Source organism: Acartia tonsa, chromosome 9, assembly GCF_053477335.1.
Source record: "Acartia tonsa isolate MP-2025a chromosome 9, ASM5347733v1, whole genome shotgun sequence".
NCBI classification, from domain to species: Eukaryota; Metazoa; Arthropoda; class Copepoda; order Calanoida; family Acartiidae; genus Acartia; species Acartia tonsa.
In genome coordinates, this window is record NC_137268.1 from 42,306,801 (window position 1) to 42,320,554 (window position 13,754).

Sequence of the window (13,754 nt, forward strand, 5' to 3'; positions counted from 1 at the left end):
ATGTACATAAAGATATCGTCCATTTGCTTATCCCTTAGGATTCCTGACTAAAATTGCTTGATATTTATCTCGTATTCATTCGAATCCGGTGGATAGGAACCGGTTCTCATCCATACGAAAAAACTATGTCTAGCATCGTATTACATCCAGCTTTTTAGGAATATAAAAATGTACAATCATAAGATTAAAACTAGTTTTTTTAGCCGGTGCCTTCGGCACCTCAGGGCTAAAAAAACTAGTTTTAATCTCAAAATTGTACATTCTATATCCGCGGAAAGCCGTTTATAATACGATGAAAGAAATAACTATTCCTGTTACTATAAAGGTGTTAAAGAACTACTCAATCATTAGCGTGTAATGTAAATGATCTGTAAATAGTGGACATCCATTTTGCTGCAAAAATCATAGAAAAGTAACTAAAAAAAATAATGATTTAAATGGTATTTATTTCTACAGCCGATTTTTCCTAGGAGGACGGAGGTACCCTCTCCCAAAATAATTTTAAATCTTCCCTGATCCAACATAAAGCTTAACTGTAAAGGAGAATCATAACAATTTAGTGGTTGGCAATATCCTTCGCTAAACACAGAAAATCATACATACAAGTAGACATCTCGTAACTTTTATATAAGAACTAGCGGCTTCGGCCCTGGCCTCTAGGGGCTTTTCCCAAAGAGGTGTTTTTTTTTGGGGGGGGGGAGTATTTATCATTTTTTGGGGGGGTTAGGGGTGTCCCAACCCCCCAAAAAATAGTTATAAACCTTCTCGGGACCTATGAGAAGCTACCCTGAAAAAGGAGAACCCAATCGGTTCAGCGGTTAGCGAGATCCTTCGCTACAAACAAACAGACAGACAAACAAACAGACAGACAAACAAACATCGTTCGTTTTACTTTGTATTATAGATATATGTGTAGTTTGGTCATCTGTGTTTTTACCAGTCATGGATGTACTATTATTGATAGGTCAAATAATCTTATAGATGAAACAATGAATTTTCAAGGTACTCATCCTTTTATAAAGGTAACAGGATGTCTATAGGGCTGTTTGTACCAAAGGATATTGCTAACCGCTGAACTGATATGGTTCTCCTTTACAGTGTAGTTTTTTTAAAATCAATTTAATATGAGTTTTTTTTAATGGTTTCTCTCACACCGCATTGTGGTCATATACAAATATTTTTAAAAGCCAACCTTTTCTATAATTAGGGTCAGTCCGTCCGTCCGAGATAGATAGCTTTTTTTCGTTAATTTAGGCATGTTAGAATTGTCCTATCGATTTCAAACTTTGCATGGTGATTCCTGTAGTAGTTAGGTACGATTTAGAAAGCGTAGCAGCTCTATAATCATTACCATAATGTCCGTACGTCCATTTTAAACATGTTGATTGCTCTAATTTTTTAACAACAAGTTTTTATGTGATCTAATTATCCGTTTGATCTGATTTTTTGTAAATTGATTCCTAGGACAACAAAGTATAATATTATAAGCGAAGCAACTCTATAAGAAAGTCCTAAAAATGTAAGTATGTCCATAAACATCATCCTTTATCAAGCCGTTTTTCAACAAATTTACTTACAATTTTACTTCGACTCTTTTATATTCTGATTATTCAGTTCTGACACTATACAAGTGTTAATGTCAGTTTGTCCTACCGTTTCAGTGCTTCGCTTTAATGGATGTTGTCATCCTTGTTTTATACTCATTTTGTTTAGGCTAGGTTAAGTAGTGATTAGAAAAGCCCTATAAGGACAATATCTTGTGTCATCTAATGTAGATAAAAAAAATTCTTAAAGAAATAAAAATGAGGGAGTTGATAATCTAAAAAGAAAAGAGTAAATATTGTTGTTGCTTTGCTAATCATGAACATAAAACATAGTTCTTGTTTGAAAATAAGTCTTTATGTTATCAGACAATTTTGACAGGTTTACCCAGTTAGAGAGGAATAGAGGTAAAGTGCATGGGGAGTAGGGAAAGGGTAACGTTACCCAAAATTACTAGCTACCGAATAGGGATAAATGACTAATGCGAATAGATAAGAATTAATCTATTGTATGTACAAAATGGATAAAATATCACTTGGATGTTTTCCCTTTTTTTAGAAAGTGAAACTCACTGTGGGCTAAAATAACAATACCCCCAATCCATCCCTTTTACCCCATCCTTCCCTCCAACTGGATGAACGAACTGACCAATAAATAAGTTCCATTTTAGCAACCTAAATTGACGACAATTTTTCCCTGTCATGATATCCACGTATATTCTATATCCATTATGTAACTTAAAAACTAGAAAATTTAGCATTTTGACATATGTATTATGTTATTTACCTACGATATCAATTAAAATTGGCATGCAATGCATAGTACATATCACACAAACAAGATAGGTATAAATGCGCATTTTAAAATTATTTCCAGTACAACTTCGAAAACTATCAATATCAGCTGGATGAAAATTGATTTTCAGCTATACTGAAAAATCAAATACAGCATCATATTATAGACAATTTTCTACGAGCAATAAAATAAAACATAAAATTACTAGTTTATAACCAGTTTTGTTAGCCCGATACTATAAAACGAATTGGTACCCAAAGTTTCATAGATCATATTTGATGGCCCTAAAACTTTGGTTTCATTTATTGAATTATTGATTGGTTAGTTCCAAACTAGTTAGTATCTTAACTTTTAAACCAATAATTTAAAACTAAAGAAGTGGTTATTTTGTTTATCATCATTGGGGATTGTATAAGTTTATCGTCTATTATCTTATCACTTAAGATCCCTAGCCTATCATAGTAAATAATAAAATTTCTTCTTGTCTCATTTATTAAAAGCAAAGTTTTAAAATGATTGATCAATTCTATCGACGACATTTCACTAAGGCATCACTCAGAAAAGATTTAGCAAGACTGAATGAAATTGAGGAACAAAATAACCGTGCTAAATTGTCTCTCTCTTTCTCTCACTTTCTCTCTCAATTTTGTCTTCTCTCTCCTCTCTCTCACTCTCTCGTGTTTGTTAAAGAAAAGTATTCTAAAAATGTTTTAATGTAATATCAAGAATAGTTATTTATATTCAGGTTATATTAACCAATTGCTATCAAAAGGGTCTGTTTATAAAATAAAAGTTATAGCAACCGTTTTTATACATCACATATTGTAGACATAAACTATCAATTTGTACCCAGGTTCTACGAAGTACCACAAAATTTCACCCTTTTTACCGGAAAAGTGGTAAAGCTGGTCAAGCTGGTAAAATTTACCAGTTTCGTGGTAAATTTTACCAGCAAAAATTTTAGCCAAGAAATTAGTAAAATTTTACCATTTTTTTGTAAAATTTGACGAAACAAAAAACCCCGTTTTTTGTGTTTTAAATTAATTACAGCTCTTCATAATCAATTGTAGTACTTTAAAATAATGATTTCTATACAGTGAAGCCTAAATTTAAATTTTTTTTTTTTTTTTAATTTTACCACATTTGGAAGTTTTACCAAAAATGTGGTCAATTTTACAACTTTATTTTTCAGGTTAAGTCCGAATTTTCGGACTTAGACAAAAAAACGCAATTTGGTCAATTTTTACCAAAAAGTTGGTCAAATTTGACAAGGTATTTTTTTAGGCTAAGTCCAGATTTTTGGACTCTGACAAAAAAAATGAACTTGGTAAAATTTGACCAACTTTTTGGTAAAAATTGACAAGGTAAATTTTTAGGCTAAGTCCAGATTTTTGGACTTTGACAAAAAAAAACACTTGGTAAAATTTGACCAACTTTTTGGTAAAAATTGACAAGGTAAATTTTTAGGCTAAGTCCAGATTTTTGGACTTTGACAAAAAAAAAAACTTGGTAAAATTTGACCAACTTTTTGGTAAAATTTTTTACTTTTTATTGAATTTTTTCGCATAAAAGAAGCTAACTTTTTTTTAAAACCTTGAAAATTATTTCATCATTTCTTTTAAAACATCCTCCCGCATCGTCAAAAATATATCAAATTTAATATTTACTTATTAGAGCTAGCTTCATACGAATTAAAATTAAAAGAAAAAAAATCCGGGTGTGTGTGTACGCAGATGTGCCGTGTGCATTTGAATTTATCGATTTTCATCTTTAATATAAATATAAGCTTTCGTATATTCCCCTGAATGTTTCTAAAAGAAAGACAGAGATTTCGAATTATAGAGTAATTTCGCTACAAAACTTATATTTTTAAGTTTTGAAATTTATGGCACCTCTGTGCGCGCATGCGCACTATTGATAAGCTTATGATTATTTGAATATAGAGTGCCAAAAATAATTATTAGTTTTGATTCAATTTAATCAAATATTTTGAATCAAGAAGTAAATTACTACTCAATTTTCTCTAAATATTTAAATTTGTAGAATTTACAATTTGTTTGGAAGATTTTTTTTAAGCAAGATGTTTAAAAATGTGGCAAAATTGTGGAACAACAATGTTTCATGATTTCTATATTTATGTTGTCTTTGCCAACCGGAAATACCACCGAGATGGGTTTTTAAAAGATGAATGCCACATTTTTTCGGCGTTTTTTAGACATTGATTGATTGAACGTTGACGATAGAATTTCAAACAGAGTATATAACATAAAAATACTGAATTTTAAATTATTTTTTTAGCAATTTTTCTAATGTCTAACACAGCTCTAAAAAGATGCATTAATTAATATGCAGCAAAAATGGATTGAAGATAATCTTTTTTTTTCTATGAAGGCCGTACCATCAAAAGCAAAATAATTAAATAAATCATTGTATACTCTTTTAGATTTCGCGAATGTCGCGCTTGTTATTCATAGCGTAAAAAATGTCGAAAAAACGCAGCATTATCTTTTAAGAACCCGGCCGGAAATAGATTCATATATATATGGTTAACAACTATATATATTTAAATATTTTTTTTAATATTGAATGCACTATATTTTTTTTATATTCTATCGAATATATTTTATATGTCATTACAAAACTATATTACATTCAATATTAACATTAAAAAAAAATAACATCAATTTAAACTTTCGTAACCCTGTAATTGGTTATTGGCTTCAGTAGTTCAGTTCTATATAAACCACGGTCCACGCTTGAGCTAGCATCACCAGCATGGCTCTGCCTAGGCTTATAATTAGAAAGGCCAGGGTATTATTATTGGTTGAAAAGTTTGTACATTATTATTACAGGTATTGTGTCTTTAAAGGGACTGTGAACGTAAATTTTTCTCATCTTAATATCAAATCTTAACATTATCTCATTCATAATATCTCACAGATAGAGCAAAACGCGCTTTTGTTTGCTTAAAAAACGGCTTTTTCCGACAATTTTTATAAGGTACAGGGAAAGGAAGAAATTTTCCGTATTATATAAAATGTCCATTAAATTGATTTTTTCTCCCATTATAGCTAAAATTAAACTTTTTCACATAGTTCTAGATTTTTCCTAACAGTTAAGCTGACTTTTAACATAATCCTTGCTTTAAACCAATGTATAGTAGGGCGGGTTCATATCGGAATTAGACAAAGCGGGGATATGCAACAGATAAAATTAACCCTAAAAACATTTCTGACCGAAAAAGAATTTTAAAAAATTGAGTTTTAGAACACGACCACTTAAAAATATAATTCGTTACTTATTAGTATGCAAAGACGACATTCAAAATTTTTTTTGAATCAGTATTATGCCTTCATGGTGCTCCCTGGAAAGGCCTTGAGGAGCTGAATCAGGAACTTTTGTCCGTTTCAAAATATCTCGTTCCTAGCCTTAGAAATCACTAAAAAACCACAATTTTTTAAGGTTTATTGAGAATTGTCCAATTTGTAGAGGTTTTTTAGATTTTCTCAGGCTAGGAACGAGATTTTTTGAAACGGACAAAAGTTCCTGACTCAGCTCCTCAAGGCCTTTCCAGGGAGCACCATGAAGCCATAGTTCTGATTCAATAAATTTTTGACTCCCATTTACAAATAGCTTTACAATTGAATGTCTGGTCGTCAGCGGTTTTAAGACTTAGGATAAATTTTAAATCATCCAGAGGTGTATTATATCTATATAAATTGAGTGCAGATCCCCGCTTTGGCCTCAGAAAAAAAATGTCCAAAATCGACCCATCCTAATGTATAGTTACTTAGAAATTGATAAAATAAGCAATATTTTTTATTGAAAACCAAATACAATAACAAAGCCAGAAACAGGTTTTTTATTATTATCCAATTAACTTTAGATGGCCCATCTCTTGCCCACCTTTAATTGCAAATTTGTAAATAATAAAGACGCAATATTTTTTTATAAACAGTCTGATAAAAGTGTAAACTAATTCTCCAAAGTGGGTTATTTATTGTCCAACACAATAAAAAAGGATATTATTATTTTAAATAACCTATGAGATTCAACCCTTTGTAGACAGTGAGGTATTTTTTTTGTCAATAATACGAATTTAAAATATGTCTTTATTACCTAACTACTACGTTATAAAAAAACTAATTGGCAATTTTATAGCATAAAATAAATCCTTAACAGTAAGTAAATTGTTTCAACTATATATGACAAGTTAAATATCCCTACAAACATTATAAGAATCAAAAACATTCAGATTTTCCCTGTTTTTTCCTTTTTCCCTCTTAAAATACCATAAAATCAAGGCATTATTCCTGGATATTTTTGTTAATAGGACGTTTTTGGTTGATCAGTGTAGTGAAATGTGCTTAGTAAATGTTAAGATTTGATAATCAGATGAGAAATTTTTACGTTCACACTCCCTTTAATGGCTTTTCACATGTCTTATTTTATAAAGTAGGAAGGCTTTTTTTTGTCTGAAGCTTAAGATCTCGGAATTTCACCTTGCATAGAGCATTCGTAAAATGTACTGGGGTGCCCTTTCTTTACTGTTTAGTTTTAATAAGAATTAAAAAAAAAACAATATTAGGGTTACTTTTCCTAGGAGTGAGAATATATATATATAGTTATAAACATTCCCTGATCTTATGAGAAGCTAATTGAATAGGAGAACCATACAGATCGATCCAGCGGTTTGTAAGCTCAGCATTGTTAATTTTTAAAACATGCATTTTTAAACTCTCTTTACAAACTAGAATGGAAGAAAATAAAACCAAACAAATCAAATACATATAAGACCGATCTTTATTTATCCATCTTTCTTTATTACTTTAAATATATAATATTTATTTCCATATTTTTATTCTGTTCTTTACTTAGGAATGATAACTTTTTAACCTAACCAAAATATTCAGGGTCTGCTGTATTCCGGGCTGTTCCTGTACCACCTGGCGTCGTATGAGAGCGGCGGCGAGGCGCTGGTGTCCTGCGGCATGTTGGAGTCACTCCTTAAGGTCATACAGTTGGCCAGCAGTGAATTGGAACACATTACTTTTGTTACTAGGTATGTTTTTCATGGTTTGATATACAAGTATTACACTGAAAGCTAGGTAAAAAAACAAGGTTGACATCATCCATAATGTATATCATAGAAATAAAGAAAAATACGCACAATTTATAAAAATAAGTTTCTTTGTCTTTTAAAGCATGACCGACGGACGTAGTAAATTATATACTGGTTTCTCGCCATCTGTCTTGAAAAGGATCGCATGTTAAAGATTGCATCACAGACGTATAAAGCGGACAAACAAAGCGTATTATAATAAAGTAGATTCTTTATAATAAGAAATATATTCAAAAGTTTAGAAAAATTTGTTTTTCATTCTTTTTCCAGCGTGGCTTCGAAACAAATTAAAATCGATTAGAAACGGTTCTCAGCCATAATGATAAAACATGTATACTGACCATTTTCCAAATAAAAATCATAATACAAGTACCAGTTTTGGTAGCCTAAGCCTTAAGCCTCTCAGGGCTAACAAAACTGGCTTTAATTATATGATTTTTATTTGAATATCCACAGAAAGCTATCTATAATACGATGGAATAAAAAATATTATTTAGGGCTGTAAGAGTGATAGATCTAATCACAAACCTGGACATGGCAAGTTTTTCAGACCCACGCGTGACTAACAACCTTCATCAACAGGCGGGAGTTAGAGGTGGACCACTGTAGGAAGCATCAACCCTTCCAGATCCAGGTATAACTTATTCCAGTATGGCTTCGAAACCGTAATATCTGGAGGATTAGAACTGGTTTTCAGTATAAGACTTTTCAGTAATTGAGAAAAAATCTTAGTGGGGGGACGGTATGATCAGGAATAAAACAATTTATTTAGACTTTTCATGGGTATGCTTCATGTCATCAAAAATTTAAAGATTTATATGTTTGGTACAATACCCCTAAGCGGCATAATAGTTGTGCCCTTATATTTTCAATTTTGAAATAGATGGTTTTAGTACATAAACAACAATCTTGTAGGTTGGAACTAAAGAGGAACGACTAACCAAAGTTATTGAGGAGGCAGAAACTATTCATGACGTAGCGGCCATAGCCGCTCAGGAGGAGCTGGCGGCGGCTCAGGATGCGGATGCTGTTGATCCCATTGCTGGTCCTAGTGGCTCAGGTTCTAGCTCTAGGCTAGCTTCTCATCTTATTCAACAGGTATGCATTGTTTATTTATACAGGGATCTTAAGGGATAAGACAATGGACGATAAGTTTTTTAAGTTGCAAGCCAACGAATGAGAGATGTGTTGATTAAACCTTCAAGACCAGTAAAACTTACAGTCCAGTGTAACTTCCTTTCCTGGCATTTATAGAAGTTGAATAAGAAATGATAAAATATTATAAAGATATGCGAAAATGTAAAAAAGAGATAGGATATATGAAGAAATATTGATTTTAATCTTATATTGTATAACACAAACTTTGCTTAAATAAAAATAAAATCCTATAACATAGCCCTATACTATTGAAAATAGTTAAATATAACAAAACATATTATTAATATCAATCTATCTGATTATTTAGGACGTACCCAAGCCTGGTTTGACCTGCCTACCCCAGCGGGCTGCCTTGCTAAAATCTATGCTCAACTTCATAAAGAAGGCTATTCAGGAATGGGTTATTAAATGATTTAAGACGAAGTAAAATATTGTTTAAGTTTAAAAAAACAACGGGAAACATGGTTCTTATGGGATAGGACAAAAGACGAAGTATTGAAATTAAATCAAGATTTACCTAATAAAAATTAGGTACTCAAAGTTTTTGAGTTGACGAATAAGTAAACTTGTTTCTGAAACTTTGGATACCATTATGATATTTACACCATTTTACCCTCCCTGCCTGGGGTTTAGGTCTAAATTTATCTAATATTAGTACTTGTTTGGGACAGGGATCTAAAGGGACAAGACAATGGCGGATAAATTGATGTACATCAGCAATGATGATACACAAAATTACCCCTTCTGTGGAGTATAATTAGTTGTTGAAAGCTTTAGACACTTAACTTGATTAATCAACCATTCAAAATTCAATAAAAGTCCCTAGAGTTGTTAAAGCAACGAAGAAGAAAATAAAGCTTTGGGGACTAGTGTAATAAACAGTCCACTTCCTTCCTTCATTTAATCCTCCATAACTTAGGACCCCGCGTTCAGCCACGTGATGGAGGGAAGTTTGCCCAACAGTTTGAAGCATATAATCAGTAATGCCGAGTACTATGGCCCCAGCCTGTTCTTGTTAGCCACGGATGTTGTTACTGCTTATGTTTTCCAGGTAAGCTTTCCCTTTATTTTTTCTCGTTCTGCGTTTTCAAAGATGTTTAGTTAGATAAGTTTGCTGATTTTTTTGCCACGTGTCAAGATGCCTGTAGGAAATGAATGAGGGGGGAGAGGGGGAGTCGTACCTACACACTTTTATTTTTGCTTTCAAAAGAAAAAATTTAGGTGTGAGAGTAAGGGGGGGGGGGGAAGTTCTGACACATTTGCGTAAACAGCGAGTATAGGCTTTATCTTTGGGACGGACGGACAGACAGACAGACATCGTTCTACTTTGTATTATAGATTAGATATTTAGTAGGGAGGGATGGGACATTGGGCTGTAAATTACACTAGCCCCCAAAGTTTTCAAATAACATTTTCTTATTCTTTGGCCTAACAACCTTGGGTACTTTTATTGATTTTTTATTGGTTGGTTCATTAAGTTGAGTGTCCTAACATTTCAATCACTTATTGTAATCTACAGAAGGGGTAACGATGTGTATCATCATTAGAGATGAACATCAATTTATCAGCCATTGTCTTATCCCTTTATATCCCTGTAATTATCTAATTAACTAATGAGCAATTTTATTCCAGGTTGAATATCAGTGATACGAGGGAATGGGGCCGGTGCCCAGCAAATCCAGGAGGTTGCGCAACAGTTTTCGGCCAGAGCAGTAGAATCAAGAACACTTGTGTGTTTGGCGGCGCACCCAAGGGTCCTCAGCTGCGAGACATTGAGAACGGCTGCTGATTATTAGAATTATTATTTTATGTTCAAGTTAAATAAATATAAAAATACAACAAAAAATTTTATAATTTTTTCTATTTTTAAAAGCGAAGCTTCTCTATAATTAGGGTCAGTCGTTTTTTACCACTTTCTCACGATTTTTACCACCCGATTTTACCACAATTTTTGGTCAATTTTTACCCGATTTCCGGTAAAATTTTACCAATTTAGGACAAAAATATTACCAGGTGTTGAACAGTTTTACCACTTTTTCGGTAAAATCTTACAGAAATTTGCGGTAAGATTTTACCAAAAAAGTGGTAAAAATTGGTCAAAATCTGGTATAAATTTGCGTCCTAAAATGGTAATATTTTACCGGAAATCTGGTAAAATTTGACCGAAAATTGTGGTAAAAAAAGCTGGTAAAAACCGTGAGAAAATACCACAAAAAGTGTTTTTACCACGGTTACGGTAAAATTTTACCACCTTTTAAAACGTAAAGGCTGGTAAAATTTTACCGTAAAAGTGGTAAAAACTAGGTTTTTTTATGGTATTAATTAAAACCTGGGTATTTTGGTATAAGTTTGAAATGTTTTTATTAGAAATTTTCCCTTTCTCTGTTATTTCTCTCGGAAACGTTGTTCAAACCTCTCTCGGGAGATTTATTTCTACCCCTCGATTAAAAGCCTCCGTAAAACTATTAACCAACTCTTAAACTATCTTTTCAAACGCGGCTTTAAATCAAGCTCATAATTTTCCCTTTCTCTGTTATTTCTCTCGGAGACGTTGTTCAAACCTCTCTCGGGAGATTTATTTCTACCCCTCGATTAAAAGTCTCCGTAAAACTATTAACTGACTCTTAGACTATCTTTTCAATTTCAATTTTTCAAAAATTTTATTTGCAAAAAATTAAATTACTTCAGTTTATTTTTTGAACCATAATTAACTAATTAGTATCAAATATACATATTCAATTCAAGCGTTTCTATTTTATTTTAAATAGTCTTTTTTTCGTATTCATTCGAATCCGGTGGATAGAAACCGGTTCTCATCCATACGAAAAAACTATGTCTAGCATCGTATTATATCCAGCTTTCTACGAATATAAAATGTACAATCATAAGATTAAAACCAGTTTTTTTAGCCGGTGCCTACGGCATCTCGGGGCTATAAAAACTGGTTTTAATCTTATTATTTGACATTCTATATCCGCGGAAAGCTGTTTATAATACGATGCGAGAAATAACTAATCTAAGTTTACTTTTATAGGCGTGTAGAAAGTTTAGCTCTGAACTTTAATTTGGTTATGTTGTTATAATCCTTGCGTTTTCAAACTTAACATTTTTTATATTTTTTACACTTTTTTATTGAAGAATATTATTTTTCTAAAATTATCCTATATTTGGCAAACTGTATTGCCCTTTGAGAGATTAATCAGAGATAAGGGATCATAATTTAATGTAAATTTACCGGAAACCCACCTCTTTCCCCCCTCCTTCTTACACACTTCCATTTAGGGGACATTGGACTGTAAATTAGACTGCCACTCAAAGTTTTATAACTATGATATATTATTAGTTGATTCCAAACTTATATTCAGAAATTCTTCAACTAATAATTTCAATCTACAGAATTATATTTTGTTTATTATCATTGGAGATGTATATCAAATTTATTGGTCATTGTCTTATCCCTTTACATCCCTGATAACTATACCTAAACTAGCTAGAACTCGCACGCGTGGATGTTTTACCTGTAGGGAAAGTGGTGAGATAAAGGATAAAGTATACGTGGATATATTAACAGGGGAAATTTATCGTCAATTTAGGTTGCTAATATGGACATTATTTATTGGTCAGTTCATATATCAAGAAGGAGGGGAGGAGATATGGTTAATATTCTTCTTTATTTTAACCAGCGGGGAGTATTACTTTATGAGATATATAAGAAAAACTGGTGCAACATCCAGGTAATAATATATCTATTGGTGAGATATAATTGTACAGTACATTTAGGCTATGTGCGAATATAGTATTCATCAAGTACAAACTATTCTCATGATAAACCATATTATTTTAAACAGAGATAATTATTCAAGATACTTTCTAAGCAGGAATCTAATGGGGTAAGACAATGGCCGTTAAATTGATGTCTATCCCCGATGATGATACACAAAATTAACCCTTCTGTAGATTAAAATTAGTGGTTGAAACGTTTGAAGACTCCACTTAATTGTTAAACCAGTCAAAATTTACTAAAGTTGTTGAGCCAACGAATACCAAAGAAAACGTTATAACAAACTTTGGGGAGTAGTGTAAAAACAATCCATTGTCCCGGCTCTCCCTGCTAAACTTACCAAAACAGTTGCAGCCTTTACAGGGGAGCTTTCCAGGAGTTTGTTGCCTGTCTAGAATAATCTTAAGCAAAACAAGGATGATAACTTCCCATAAAAGCCAAGTTTAACAAATCAGAAAGTCAGACAAACAAACATTAACAAATATATATGTACACACATTTATTCAACATTATTATAAGTTGCTTAAATTAAATTTATTTGAATATAAGTACTTAAAATACATGGAAATACATTTTTAAGATGAACACCGTAATAGTGTCTGACTGATTATGACGTAACAAAAAAAATTAGCCAATGAGAGGCCACTATAAATTTTACCATTGGTCAATAACGGCCTCTCATTGGCTAATTTTTTTTGTTACGTCATAATCAGTCAGACACTATTACTGTGTTCTTTTAAGATTTAATTTAAGAAATGCTCCGCTCATAACATTGTACAAAAAAAAGCCTAAAAGCGTTAAGATAACGGAGTTTCTGACATGCGTTGCTTTCTAAATGTACCTTACTATTTTTTACGATTTTTTTGTGATTTATCTTTTCTTGTATTTTCTTGGGATAATAGGAGATAATTGGAGAAAATAGTTATAAACCTTCCCGGGACCTATGAGAAGCTATCCTGTAAAGGAGAACCCGATCGGTTTAGCGGTTAGCGAAATCCTTTGCTACAAACAAACAAACAGACAGACATCGTTCTACTTTGTATTATAGATAATTCTATCTTTTAGAATATTTATACATGTCCAAAATTTTACTCTTTTTGCGCTCCTTGGATTAGAAAGTTAAAATTTGCCAGTGCAGTGTCGACCATCTAGTTATTCTATAATATTCATTTACTATTTGTGACAATTGTAAACCTTTATATAATAAAAAGTAACAGGATGTCTGTCTTTTGGTTTGTGTCTGTTTGTTTGTTAATACCAAAGGATCTCGCTAGCCGCTGAACCTCTATGGTTCTTCTTTTAACAGAGAAGCTTCTCTTAGGTCCAATGAGGGTTTATAACTATTTTGGGGGATGG

General features: G+C 32.2%; 2 protein-coding genes across 4 annotated transcripts; both read left to right on the forward strand.

The window, feature by feature from the left end:
- Positions 1–5,056: 5,056 nt before the first annotated feature.
- On the forward strand, positions 5,057–9,017 carry LOC145328981 (E3 ubiquitin-protein ligase HUWE1-like). 3 transcript variants are annotated; one of them, XR_013882745.1, is made up of 5 exons: positions 5,057–5,189; positions 7,251–7,399; positions 7,957–8,093; positions 8,375–8,557; positions 8,925–9,017. XR_013882745.1 is itself a non-coding variant. In XM_080172972.1 (3 exons), the coding sequence occupies exons 2-3, from the start codon at positions 7,329–7,331 to the stop codon at positions 8,066–8,068; spliced, it is 183 nt and encodes a 60-aa protein (XP_080029098.1). In that variant the 5' UTR covers positions 5,057–5,189; positions 7,251–7,328; the 3' UTR covers positions 8,069–8,199. The 3 variants fall into 3 exon arrangements, 2 of the variants coding, with proteins under 2 accessions (XP_080029098.1, XP_080029097.1); XM_080172972.1 differs by lacking the exons at positions 8,375–8,557; positions 8,925–9,017 and having other exon boundaries at positions 7,957–8,199; XM_080172971.1 differs by lacking the exons at positions 5,057–5,189; positions 8,925–9,017 and having other exon boundaries at positions 7,184–7,399; positions 8,375–8,514.
- Positions 9,018–9,534: 517 nt separating this feature from the next.
- LOC145328982 (uncharacterized) lies at positions 9,535–10,463 on the forward strand. Its single transcript, XM_080172973.1, has 2 exons — positions 9,535–9,668; positions 10,250–10,463. Exons 1-2 carry the CDS (start codon positions 9,643–9,645, stop codon positions 10,404–10,406), a joined length of 183 nt encoding a protein of 60 aa, XP_080029099.1. The 5' UTR covers positions 9,535–9,642; the 3' UTR covers positions 10,407–10,463.
- Positions 10,464–13,754: the final 3,291 nt, after the last annotated feature.

What these genes read in the sequence shown, in the direction of transcription:
- LOC145328981 (XM_080172972.1), top strand. Translation starts at nt 7,329, where the DNA reads ATGTTGGAGTCACTCCTTAAGGTCATACAGTTGGCCAGCAGTGAATTG. An exon ending in CACATTACTTTTGTTACTAG is followed by an intron (nt 7,400 to 7,956) that starts GTATGTTTTTCA and finishes AATATTATTTAG; the next exon opens with GGCTGTAAGAGTGATAGATC.
- LOC145328982 (XM_080172973.1), top strand. Translation starts at nt 9,643, where the DNA reads ATGTTGTTACTGCTTATGTTTTCCAG. An exon ending in TTACTGCTTATGTTTTCCAG is followed by an intron (nt 9,669 to 10,249) that starts GTAAGCTTTCCC and finishes ATTTTATTCCAG; the next exon opens with GTTGAATATCAGTGATACGA.